General features: G+C 39.0%; 1 protein-coding gene across 1 annotated transcript in view; it reads left to right on the top strand.

The window, feature by feature from the left end:
* The window catches only part of tmem198aa (transmembrane protein 198aa), a 57,993-nt gene that overhangs the window by 26,537 nt on the left and 17,665 nt on the right, over positions 1-13,791 (top strand). Inside the window, exon 2 of the mRNA XM_084725319.1 lies at positions 5,079-5,348. Coding sequence (XP_084581445.1) covers positions 5,210-5,348 — 139 coding nt within the window. The 5' untranslated portion in view covers positions 5,079-5,209. The remainder of the gene's footprint in view (positions 1-5,078; positions 5,349-13,791) is intronic.

The following is a 13,791-nucleotide window of genomic DNA, read 5'->3' on the forward strand; positions in this document are numbered from 1 at the left end:
ATACTAAGTCAATACATAGTGACAAGGGCTTACCTTCAATCAGGCCGCGAGTGTGTGTGTGTGTAAGAGTAGTCACAAGAGACAGATAGAGAATATGTGAGTTTGTCATCTGTACTCTGCCATAACAAGTGCAGTGACCTGAACTGGACAGAAGTAATGGATCCAGAGCAACAGAACTTAAAATTTAATATGCAGCGTGTGACCCAGAGGCTGTAAAAGAACAGAGTGCATTCTGTAACTGCAGTGGAAAAAGCTGAGGGTAGTAGTGTTACAAGATGTAACACAGTTTATTTGATTTTACCCATTTAGTCAATACTAAGGCTGCAACAAACAATTAATTTTCACTGTAAACAAATCTGTGGATTGTTTTCTCAATTAATTGATTAGCTGTTTGGTTTGTAAAATGTCAGAAAATGGTTCAAAAATGTTGATCAATGTTTTCCAAAGCCAAGATGACGTCCTCAAATGTCTTATTTTGTTTTCTGTCATAGAGGAGTAAAGAAACCAGAAGGTGTTCACATTTAAGAAAGTGGAAACAGAGGGATCAAAAAATTCTCAAACCAATGAATCGATTATCAGAAAAGTGGGCGATTAATTTAGTAGTTGACAACTAATCGATTAATCTTTGCAGCTCTACGCATTACTGATGATTCTTTATCCAAAATCCCCAAAATATTTGATTTTGTCCATATCGGCCACCTCTGCTGTGGGGTACTTTATTATCATATTCTTTTTTGGTTATGTGATATTTCTTGTCAAGATGCTTTCTACTGCTTCTCTGTAAGTTCTGTAAAAGTACTTGGTACAGGAATTTTCATTTAAAAGATTCCTACAGCTGTCTCTGAGCCGTCTTTTCCAGGGTGTGGATATGTGATGTCCATGACAGGTTCTCTGTGATCTTGGTTGCCTCCTTTTTCTGAAACTCGACGATCAGCTCTCCGGTTTTGCTGACGTAGAACAGTAGGTTGTTTTCTGTGCACCATCCTGCAAGACCGGTGATTTCCTCCCGACATGACGTCTCATCAGTGTTTGAAATCTGATGACGGTGGTGCCATCTGCTAACTTCACAACAGAGTTCTCGCCATGTCAGGGGCTGCAGCCACAGGCGTGCAGCGTGAACGGGAGGCGCTCCAGTGTTGAGCCATACAGTGTTACCGCAATCTGAACTGTTTAGCCTTTCTTATTGCTGTACTTAAGCCAAAATACTGAACAATATTGTTGTTTGAGTCTCCAGTATCAGCTCCTTAAAGTGATGCAGCAGTAGAGAGGTTGCAGAACAGTCAATTGAGGATGTCACAACAACTGATACTTCGAGTCAGTGCCAAAATATATATATATATATTTTTTTACAGTATCGATGGCACTGGAGATGCAATTCATCCCGTCCTGACAGACACAAAATATACGCCTGCAAGTGCTGTAGTCTGCTGTTAAATGCCAAAATAACAAGAGAAGATGATGGAGCAGTACCTACAAATGTAAGGTAGCGATATGTGTAGCTACAGCCACAGCTCTGTGACTATTTGAAAAGAAAAACAATAAATAGCATCATATATGGAAGTAGGTGTCTGTGTTTGAGGCAGATCATCAGGGATAATAATGCTGTGTTGCCAGTTCTGTTTGCAATGGTTAGACTCTAAAGGCTAAGGTAATGTAAACAAAACTCATAGGCTACTGTCCTGTCATCTCTATCAAAATGATGATGAACATATAATGTTAGTCTTTTCTCTGTCACCATGTCAGTAAATTTAAAGTTCAAGGTATTACTCGAAGTTCAGCATCAGAAATTACTGCACCTTTGCATAATTTTCCAGACGTTACATTGAGAATCATGGATATTCACTGGAGTTGGCATTGACTGCTATGTAAATTTCTGGTATCTTGACGTCCCTGCAGTCGATGCACTTTTGCACAAAGTCACTTGAAGTGCAAATGAAATGCAGCACAATTTTTACATCAGTAAAGCTTCGCTTTCAAGGTTCTGCGTTCCTCCCGGAGTCTGAGGCTTCACCAGACAGACGGCGTAGATGCGTTCAGGAGTAAAGAAGATGAGAACAAGTCTTTACAGATGACACTCGGAGTCACATATGGCTAATGGAAACCACGGAAAAGGAAAGATTTGTGCGAAGACTGTGCCACATCTCTCTTTATGAATCACTTAGCCTTAGCAAGAGATGTCATGATGGAGATGGAGAGCAACGGTGACGACTGCATAAAAGATGTGGCGTAGTACTTGTTTCATGAAATAATGATGATGCAGAGTAAAATACTACCATTTATGCTTCTTGGAGGATGCTTCCTCTTAAAGGTATCCATTGCTGAGTGAGTTATACGCTTAGCAGGTCTTAATTTGTGTCTAAACTGGAATGAATTAAACCATTGGGATTTGGAGCCTGAATAAGTGTGGAGCCGTGTGTGGGTGTGCAGTTGACAGGGTGAGTCTATGATCCTTGAATCACACATTAAACTGTAACTATATGAATTTTTGTGCACAATTTACTTAAAAAATGCCTTTAGAATTTGCTCTAATGCTGTTTCTCCTCACTAAAACAAAGTTAGGGTAATGTGACCGAATCTGCCCTCAGCCATGGTCACAATAAAAATGTCAAAGACCGCAGACTTTGATCACTTTTATTAGCTGATGGCACCGATACTACCGCAAAAAGGACCAAAGTGGCCCCAGGCACATTTTCATCCTCTAAGAAGAAAGTAAAAGATTGGAATCGCCAAGCGGACGTCACACTCCTAATTGATCTCCTTGCGCCTTTTGGCGACCCGGAGGACACAAGGAGATCAATTAAGAATAAAGTTGTCAATATCTAACAGTATCTCTACAGAACATCTCATTAGATGAAACACTATAAAATATCTTACACACTGGAAACAAAAATGAATTTCTCTGGGTGTAAGAGCCCCAAGTTCCATTTGCCCTATTGCAGCATTTACAAATTAAAGTCAATTAAATATAGCCAGCAGAGTCTAATTAATACAGTAAGTAATCACATAGGATTACTGGTGCAGTATAACCATGCATGAACATTAATATTGTATGTTGGATTAGGTTAATGAAGGCAATGTCTGATTTGTTTTCATGTTTCATTAACACACTGCAGTCCAGTTTTTTTTTTTTTTATGTTTTGTTTTTTTTGCTTCATTCTTCATGTTATGATTATGTGTTTCTGGTGCAGCTGCTCCGCTCTCATAAGTTTTACATCACAGATGGAGAAAAGTTCTTTTGTTCATCTGGTGCAAGGTTTCTCCTGCATATTGGACTCATAGATCTCTGTCTCAAGGGTTTTTCCTGCCTTCCTAAAAGCAAAAACAGGCGGTTCAGTTGGTCGTGTTTTTATCTTGTTTTAACGCTAAAGCACACATTCCAGTAGTATCTCCTTTACGTTGTGAGTGCTACACTGACCCTTCCTGCCTCTTTTCACTCAAACTCAGTACCTGATGGAGTCTCGGCCAACTTTCTCCTCTCCTGTTTCCTGTAGGCTACATAGAGATGCTATGTGCTTGCTCAGCTCAACTATATTGAAAAGAAAAACAACATTTTGAAGATGGTTAAAAGATGGTGGAGAATATATGCATGGATATTGTAGCATTGCAGGGTAGCTAGTTGGATAAAGGAAGAAAGACGAGGAGGCGAAGTGCGACCAGATTTATTCTCTTGCTGCAGCAACAGCTAACCCAAGGCTGAGTTGTCACCAGTAAAGCAACAAAAACAGGGTGGCTAACCTGCCGACTCTCTGGCTACTTCTCTGTTAACACGCCCTCCAGACGCAGACAAACGCAACAAACATGTTTAAAGTCCGTAAACCTAAGCAGATCTTAACCACAGCGTTGTCACCTTCTAAAACATAATTAGAGTTTTGCAAATCAAGGGTTCCCTTCTAGAAGCGCCTATCAGATGTAACTAGCTAGCTGACGACTGATGTAGACTAGCTAGCTAATAAGCTTGTCGTTTGCTAACATAAGCTCAGTGTTCTGCATCATTACTCTCAAAAGAGACATTTTTGGCCCAAAATCTAGAACAGCAACTATTAAATTCTCAATTTTCCTCAGAGACTTTTCCGTTTTTTTGGATTTGGCAAGACTATCCACGGGCAAAATTTAGAGGAAAAGGCACAGAGCTATCAATGTAGACTAATAGTTGATAAAATTTTAAACTTCTTTTTTTCTTGTATGCTATACATTTTTACAATAGCAGAGTTTATGACTGACTTTTAGGCCTACATCAATGCTAAATTAAAATAAAACATGAAAAAACTTCTTTTTTTTTGTCGAAGCCACTGGAGATGTTGCTGACCCCAGCATTAGCCAACATGACGATATATATGTAGTGTTTTCAGGCCCTGCAGCATCTTTTAATCATAGACCAAAAGGGGCAGGACTTATGATGAAACACCCTTCCACCAAAAATCCTTTCTATCTTAACTATCGTAATATTTCTATTCCAGATGAGTGTTAAATCAGAACATTAGTGAAACACTACACAATGCTGCAGGACTGCTTTAAAGTTAGAACACAGCAGCCTTGCAGCTTGACAATACGACAGCAGTGAGTGAGTAATTTGCTGAAGTATTATTATTTCAAGTGAGTGATTAGAGCAGCGGCAGATTAGGAGCAAGTAGAGATCAAATGTTTAGAGTTATCCTTGTGAAACACTTAAGCCTTGCTGCACAAACACAAGACTCTCAAACAGTCTTGCACTTGTGCCACAATTTCACACAACATGCAAATTCATGCAAATGAATTCTGCTGTTTTTCCATGGCAACCGTTATGTGTGCGCTGAAAATCTTCTGCTACCAGTCAAATACTTTCCAACTGTTGGTAACAATTTGTTGCTGCTCCCTCTGTAATGTATATCCGAATGAATCACAGCAGCTGAATTGCATTTTTTTTTATTCTCATGCAGTCTTTCATCGGCAGAAGTAGTTGTTGGAGTGGCTGCGCCGTGCTGTTTTTTCAACATTGTAAATGGATGCTTACTGCTCTGTCAGCACTCACAGCTGTGTACTTAAAATGAGCAATCAATAATCACTCTCTCGCTCTTTGTTTCCGTGTTTCCTGTTTGCAGGTAGACACGTTTCGATGGGTGAGGCCCTCTGATCCAGTCATCCCTACACATCCCCTCCACCCCTCACCCCCGGCCCTCCTAAACATCGCCCCCCTCCCACCACCACCACCCCCTCCTTCACTTCAGCCAACATGACGTCCACCAGCGCGCTGCTGGGTTTGGGCGAGGTGGGGCTGCGGTGTGACCAGGAGATTGAGAGGAGATATGAGATCGTGCCCTCGGTGGTCTGCTCCATGTGTTGCCTCTTTGGAATCATCTACTGCTTCTTCGGTAAGTGATGATGTAGTCAAAGCTTTGCCCATTAAAGCTGAGCTGGAACCTGCTAAAATCTACCTAAAATGTTCTCATGCATTAAATGGGATTGGTGAAAAATGTGATTTCATAAAAAGCTTAAAACAGCTTCTACTGTGTTCTAGTATAATTTCAGAATTTGGAGACACCTGAACCAAAAAGTCTTACATCTGGTCTAAAGCTAAGTCAGTCACATTCTAAACAGTGTTGCCAGATTGGTTTAATAATGACTCTAAATCTGCCCAAATTAATAAAAAAAAACACCCAAATATTATGTGTATATTACAAACGCAAATTAATTTATAGATAGGAGCAACAGTGTTGATGTTAATAACAATTTTTTATCCATGACTTAATAGTAAAACAACATTTAAAGTCTTCACAAGTACAACTGGGTGCTGTACTGGCTGTGGGCTACACATGACTGCCAAACAGACATCCCCGAAAGCTCCCAAGCACAGAAAATTAAGAAAACACAGCCAGAGGACAGGGTCTCTGCAGATGCAGATACCGCCACACATTTTCTTTTATGAAAATCTTCCACTGTATGCCTTTAAATATAAAGCTCCCACCAGTTGGAAACGAGGGGAAACAGCCCGCCCCGCCTCCGCGCAAAGAAAACTAAATCAGACCGACCAACGCATCTAAAGCTCGCTAATTAACACGTTGTATCTTGTTTGTCATACAAGAGTAAAAACAGCGTGTCCCGGAGTCTTATTGTCAGTGTTAGGTTGCCAGGCAACCAGTGGAGACGAGAAGAAATTACAGCACCCAACCAAGAAAGGTGCAGCAACCCCCCCATAGCCCTACATAAAACCATAATGTGATGTTTTTACACTTTTTACCCTTTCCTTTTTTTTTTTTTTACACTTCTTCAAACAAGATATAACATGTAAATTAGTGAACTTTAAAGGTGCTGCCAGGCAGATTTGGTCTCTTTAGCAAAGAGTGATTCTTTTGATAATCATTTTGATAATCACCCCCAGTGATGTTAGCTAGCAAGCTGACACCATCATCTTCATTCAAACTCGACAGAAACAAAATAAGATTCTTCAAAAACATTTTGGTTCCTCCGTCCAGTGCTCGAACAATCACCAACTCTGGTTTGGTTGAAAAGTTTTTTTATTTCATTGTGTTAGATGTGACAGTATCAACAGGAGAGGAGCAGGAGGGAGGTCAGACATCAAGGAAGCAGAGGGGAAAAACAGGGTGCACAGCTGGAATATTTATTTAATATTTTATCTAACATGATGAATTCAGGGGTTTTTTTTCCACCAAAGCAGAGTAGGTGATTGTTGGAGCAAAAGAAAGACGAGCCGAGATGCTTTAGGTGGGTTTTATTTCATTTCTGTCAAGTTTAAATGAAGAAGATGATGATAACTAGCCAGCTAACATTGCTAACTGTTATCCAAGACACTGAGGTGATTATCAAAATGCTCAAAAACACTGCTTATTTTTCAATGATGTCTTAAAAGTGGTTAACACTTGTGACAAAGAAAATTTAAAAAAAATATATATGTAACGGAAGCAGGATATTTTTGAAGTTTTACCGTAAACATGATTGTTCAAAATGACATCGGGGAGCTGAAACTGTAAACTGTCACCTGTGTTTTTAATCTTTATAAATAACTAAAACACAAATAAAAAAAATGCAGATAGAGGGAAGTATATGTTTATATTAAACCTGAATTAAGAAAAAGGATCAGATATACATAAAATGCTTCTTATAATTCAAACAAATGAAAACAATCTGCAATATGTTCTGTTGTATGGGTTGACCAATCTAGCAGTCAGGTTCTACTGTAGCGTTGACAGGAAGCAGTGTTGTCACCATATACTGGAATTTTTCATTTCAATACAACACTTATCGATATTATTAAAAGATAACGACGAGTGACAAGAAGAGGACAGCACTGTGACTGAGTGGGATGAGGCGGGACTATGTGGGCTCTGCGGCGATGTGTATCAACTCGCTGTCGGAGAGAAGAAAGAGCGAGAAGGTGCAGCCGGCAACACAGTAACAGCATTTCAAATATTCAGTATCGATATTTATCACTGTATTAACATTTCTGACAGGAAGTAAACATACATGCAGCTCGCATAATGGATAGGCTTTACGTGACGCTGCGTTGTGCACTCAGAGAATTGGAAAATGCTGAAACATGTTGCTAAAGAGCCCTGGAATTTTTACTGTTGAGCATTTTTCTGTTACTTCTAGTTCATTCTGCTCTGCCGGTGTATGATATTATTGATTTAAGAGCAGCACACAGCGCCTGTCCTGTTTCTGGCCACATGAATCAGTATTGAAATCTCATTCCTACAGACTAAAGCTACTGTGGCGTTATTATAACTATACTACAGACTACACCGTGGTTAAAGTCATGGTGTGTACTTGAGTCCCCATTACCCCTACACCCCATCCCAAACTGCTGTCATCATTAGACTGATAAGACTGGACTTCCTGCTGTCTTTTAAAGAAAAAAAGCATGTTATCTTCTGCTGCTTATTCAAAGATATGTTCCCGTTTCTTTCAACTAAATGTTGCTGCAGCACTGCTGAAAAAAGAAGCACAGATTTAAATCAAACACCAGGCCTAACTGGCTGTGAACCCCCTGTTGTATTTATACATTTTCCTTACAGAGTCCTTTTGCATGTCTGCGTTTGATTGCATCATAAGTATTAAGGGCTCATCCTAATGAGTTTGGATGTAAAGTAATTACAGGAATGTCTAATCAATAAATAATTAGAGAGAGAGAGAGAGATCTACTGTAATGGTTACAGGCTTTTTACATTAGAGCTGTTCTTGTTGTTACAAATATGAGAGATTAAAAAATTTATTTCCACTTCAATAACAAAAAGCAAAATCACATGCAAGAGCTCAAATAATGAAATTGCATTCATGTATTTTTGCACAAAGGAACAATTAATTTCAGTGTACTGCCTTTGGTTGGCTTACGGTGTATTTGTGTAATTATTTACTTGCAGACTTTTTTTTGTGCCGTTGCTGTGTGAATTAATTATGGGTTTTTTTGCAAGGAATGTAGGAAAGCAGTAGATGCACAAGATCTGATGCCTGCAAACATTTTTTAGTGTCATATTTGCATTTACCAGACAGTAAAGAGAGACTTGAACTCTATTCCAGTTGCATGCTGTGCATCTGTAACCACTTCACCACCAGGATATGTTACTCAATGCTGCAAACACTTTATAGAAGGGGACACAAAAGTTATTATAAATTCATACATGACTTCATGCATGAAGAGGCATGAATTCATGTACTTCGTGAACTATAAGGAATGTACGAATTAACAATAACTCGTGCATTACTTCATGTGAGAGCAGTCCATTAATTAATGCAACACAAAGGGTAATTCATTCATCACAATGTCTGAATTATTTAGGATGATCCCGTTCACAGCAGTGTGTTCTCTTGAATTCCAAGTGTCGTAATCATGATGAACTAAGCCTTAATTCTTCAGAACTTCATCATGTTTGTGGCCCTTCTGTCAGAGCTGGGCGGTGTGTCAGTATAATATCAGACACAGTAATATGAGGCTCAGATTTTGTAATTGGTATATGGTGTAAGGCTGCATCACCAGACTGTTATAGCTGTTCTATTATATCCCTTTACCCGCTTATTTGTTATAGCCACATTATGTCATTGTTCTCCCAACAATATTGTTACAATAATAATAAATATTGACACTGGGGTGTTTGGTCAAAAAAATCATATTGATTACATTTCCCCCAACTAAAGAAGAGTCAGAGTCCTGTACATCACCATGCTAAGACTCTTCTCATCAACTAATGGTTTAGTTTACCATAGCGGCATCCCTAATATTATATAATATCATATGGATTATAATAATTATATATTTTTGATCATGTTCAGATTGCCCCGCCCTAATGTTTGAGAATTTACACTATGGTATTGTAGAGAAAATGTGTATATTGAGATATTTATTGTATTTCACAGAAAAATATCAAGATATTATTTATAAGTCACATTGCCCAGCCATATTGTCTTTGTATTTAGGCTTTATGTATTTGCAAAAAATTACATTAAGAAAAAGCAACAACAGAATTTGATATGAACACAGCTGCGACCACAACTGCAGACTGCAGACTTACCCATAAAGTAGTAACTCAGAAAACACCTTAGTTGCTGTGTTAATTAATCTGTTTTTGCATGAAGTAATGCATGAGATACTGTTAATTTTTGTACATTTTCCAACAGTTGATGAATACACTACATAGTGTACACTTTAGAGCGATATGAGTTATAAAATGGTCCCACAGAAGCAGGCAGAAATGTGCAATTCAATTTCAATGCAAGACACAATCGCACAATCAGAGTCCACTGTTGAACAAACAATGCACTGAATTTTAAACTTGGATGTAATGTCTTGTGATCAGTCATCCTCTGATAGATTGCTTGGCCACTGCTCATATATAAACTAAAATACATCCCATAACAACAACATCCTTCACAACAATACTGTTAGAAAAAAAACATGCAAGGAAATGAACAGGGTAATGTTTCATGTCATAGAAATAAATTGTGTAAATTGTGTGGAAAATGCATAGACTTTAAATTTTGGGAAAGCAGCCACGCTGTTTTTGGATGAATATTGATGCATGTTGAAGCTCAGAGCTGTTGTGTTGCATACAAATAGACATGGCGGGATTCACTGAAGCATGCAGACGGCATTAACATTCACTGTATATGTCCTGGTAAACCATCAGCGGCGTCGGTCCCTGCATTACAAACAGGTTACGGAACAACTTTATTTTATAAAGTTGACAGCATGCCAACAAGACCATCGCTGTAGCCCTGAAACTAAATTGTTGGGTGGATAACAAATGTAGAGAACATTGTTATTCTTAGATCCCCACCACAAGCATGGCAGAAAATGTCATGTTTGCCCTCGGGCTGGTGCCAGACAAAAGACCATGTTGTATCCCACTTTAAATGCACTTTATGAGCTTCGGCTTTACTTTGACTGTACCGCCAACGTGCACGCTGGAATCACAGGGTTCAGCAAGATGAACGTTATCATGTTAGCATGCTAATGTTTTCTGTATCTGCTCAGTTTAGATCAGGGGGCACTCCATCAACATGAATAAAGAAAAAGTTTCTCTAATTTAAGTGACAGATCTGTTGCATGACTGTGACTTATAGGGATCCCTGCTCAGTAACCATGGTAACTGATACCAGCTTTGTGGCAGGTTAACTAATTTACTGTAGCAGCGTGTCAAAGAATTTCCAACAGGCAGAGACAGAACCTCAAAAGACAGTTCTTTTTCTTTTTTGCGCTCTCATCTCTTCTGTTTATGTGGAAACACAAGTTTTTATGTGACCGAGGATGAATTTATGTGTTTACTTCAGCTGCATAGAACATATTTATTTAAAAAAAGTCTTGTTTTACAAGTTTTACAAAAGCCATCAATTTATTTGACACGGAGCGAGCCCTTTAATTTAAAAGCAGCATTTATACTTCAAGGGGGAAAAAAAGTGTTGTTTTGAAGTTATTTATTCATTCACTCATTTTGTTTAAGCTCTGAAGACAAAAAACAATACATAAAGGTCCAAACATGACCTTTTTTGACTTTTTCCTCTGTCCTCCGTGTCCACTTTCAATGCCAGTGAGCAGAAGATGCTTGTAAATCAAATGAACATCCTGTGAAAGAGAAGACGTTTCAAAGAGTAGCTGATTTTGTAGTTGGTAATATCTATACATATTGATGAATTGCCTGCACCTAAGTACTGCATATGGTCGTAAAGAATTTGTAGAATGCATACATTTATTAACAAATACAACGTAAATAAATAAATACATAAATAAAACGTAGGCTCGTATACCTTTTTTTCAAATAATTTTTGTGGCTACTTGCCTTTTCTGCCACAAAAAACAGCCGAAGGTACACAGGAAAAGGAGTGAGAGAAGGGGGAAGACATGTAGGTCGGCCTCAGGTCGGAACCAAACCTGTGAGCCACTGGAGCAGGATGAAGCACAAGGTCATTTTAGCTGGCCATTTACTTGTCTGCATTTTTCATGTCAATTGCTTTGGGGTTTTTTTTTTTTAGGATTTACAGTTTTTATTTTATAATAATCCAGTCAAACATATCACCTGTTATACATAATATATTCTGTTCCCACAACAAAACAAAAACATCCCACCCCCATCCCACCCGTAACCATGAGAGGTCAACTTATCAATACTGTGGCTCACAAATCATGAACATACGACACGCATTATTAACCAAAGAGAGACGTGACCGAACATAATAAATAAAATTCTGTAAGTAAGCTAGAAGGAACACGTATCCTGAGAGAATGAGGAAGAGGAGAGAGGGAAGGAAAAATAGATAAAATAAAAATAAATTAATAAATGACAATAAGGTCACATGCCCATCATGTGTCAAACCTATTGGTACTTGCATAGTGTCAAGATAACTCCCCTACTTCAGATGAGATTCTTCTGTCCTACATCCTATATGCAGCTGCTTTTCCTAACTCAGTCATCCATTCCTGAAAAGGAGGTTCTCCAGGTTTCTTCCAGTTCCTGAGGATGATCTGTTGTCCAATCATGATAGCAGTCTGCATCCAGTTTTTCAGTGGTTGGGGAAAAGCGTACAGCACTTTACATTCTCCTAATATAGCTTAGGGCAGAGCACAAATAGCCTTTTAAAGACATACGTCCCTCGCTTTTGTTAATTGCGGCAGTATTGACCTTTCTTCCATGTTGAACCCTTTAGATTTTTCATACAGTTTGAGCTGCAGGGTTTTTTTCCCCGCTGGGAAGAAAACCACTCTCCTCTTCCTTTCTTTTTGTGACATACTATACTCCATACGACAATCAGCTGTTCTGGGTTACTTATGTTCTCCGTGCACGCTCACAATGCAAGCTTGTTTAAACCTGGCTTGAGATAGTGTTGACTAGACCAGACTAAATTGTGTTAGTGGAGCGGCTTAATCCTCGAGCGGAAGCCAAAGTAAATTCAAGCCAGGCTTTTTCGCTTAAGCTCAGATTTCATTATCAGCCTTGCTGTAATAACCCCCAGCTCTGAAAGTCTGCAGCTGACATAAAACTCGATTTATAGAATTAAATGAATTAAAAATGTTTCTCATACATGTTTCCAAGAAATATCAGAAAAGCATCACCTAACAAGGCAGAACAGCATCATTTTATTTCAGATACTTAAGCTGCTCAGTCCTTCACCATCTGTTGTCTGTTTGTCTCTTTGTTTGACAGCACACTCTCAGAAACAGAGGAGATAAAGCGGCACATTTTCACCCTCGCTGCCAGATCTTGCTCTATAAGCAAACACAATCACTGTTCTGCAAATGAGACACAATGCATATTGTTGATGTTTGTGAGAAACCCCACAGTCACATTTGAATAATTTTAGGAAAAAACACATTCCCGCTGGTTTTCAGCAGGGAAATTGATTCTCCCTGCTGATAGACGCCTGTAGAATGTGGTTCAGTCCCGAGTGGGGGGGGGGGCGGTGAGAAGAAAAGGTTAGCTGTCATTTGTTTGACCCAGAAAAACAACAAAGTTGCAGCAGAAATGATGAGTGATGTTATAGGAGCAAGATGGATGAGGCAGAGGAAAAGAGAGTGGGAGGGAGGGAGACGAGAGCTGAATAAGCCAGAGTGAACAGATGGGACGGAGGGCTTGATGGCTGGAGGAAAAGTAAGGGAAGCAATGAGGAACAAAAGGGGGAGTTGGGGGGGGGGGGGTTAAGCAGAGGAGTGGAGCAGTGGAACAATGGTGGGTCAGAGAAAAGTGGACCAGAAGATCCATTGATTGATGGAGACTGTGTGATATGGAAGAGCAGTGCTGGGGATTTGTGACGGCCGCTGACCAAACAAATGTTCAGGTGGGCAGGGCTCCTACACAGGAAACGCATGGAATCTGATTTCTGTTGTTTCCAGGTCTGGATAAGTATGGAAAAAAGAGAGTATGGAAAAATATCTGTATTTGCAGGCTGTTGCCCGCAGTCTATTTTCTAAAATATAAAATTCAGAATTTCTAAAAATACAGTGATCATAGGAGCAAAGTTTTTCTGTTTTTTTTCTCATGCAGATTAGTTTGAAAGCAGATGCAGCGAAATCTTGGCATCACAAATAACCGAATATGAAGCTTGTTTGCACGTTTATGAGTTATGCATTTATGTAGATATCAGAAAAGTAAACTGATGTTTTCTGCATAAGGAAATCAAACCTTTATGGCTGCGTTTGTTGTTGTGTCCCTGATCATTTTCAGTTCTTATTCATAAAATAGACCAATAAACATGGGTGGGAACAATAATCATGTAATTTTCATGTCCAGTATGTTGGAGGAAAATAATACAAGTAAAGCCGGCATTGGTTAGTTTACTGAGATATTTATGATTTATGATTTATTATTTGAT

This window comes from Lutjanus erythropterus, chromosome 8, assembly GCF_056507025.1.
Source record: "Lutjanus erythropterus isolate fLutEry1 chromosome 8, fLutEry1.hap2, whole genome shotgun sequence".
NCBI classification, from domain to species: Eukaryota; Metazoa; Chordata; class Actinopteri; order Lutjaniformes; family Lutjanidae; genus Lutjanus; species Lutjanus erythropterus.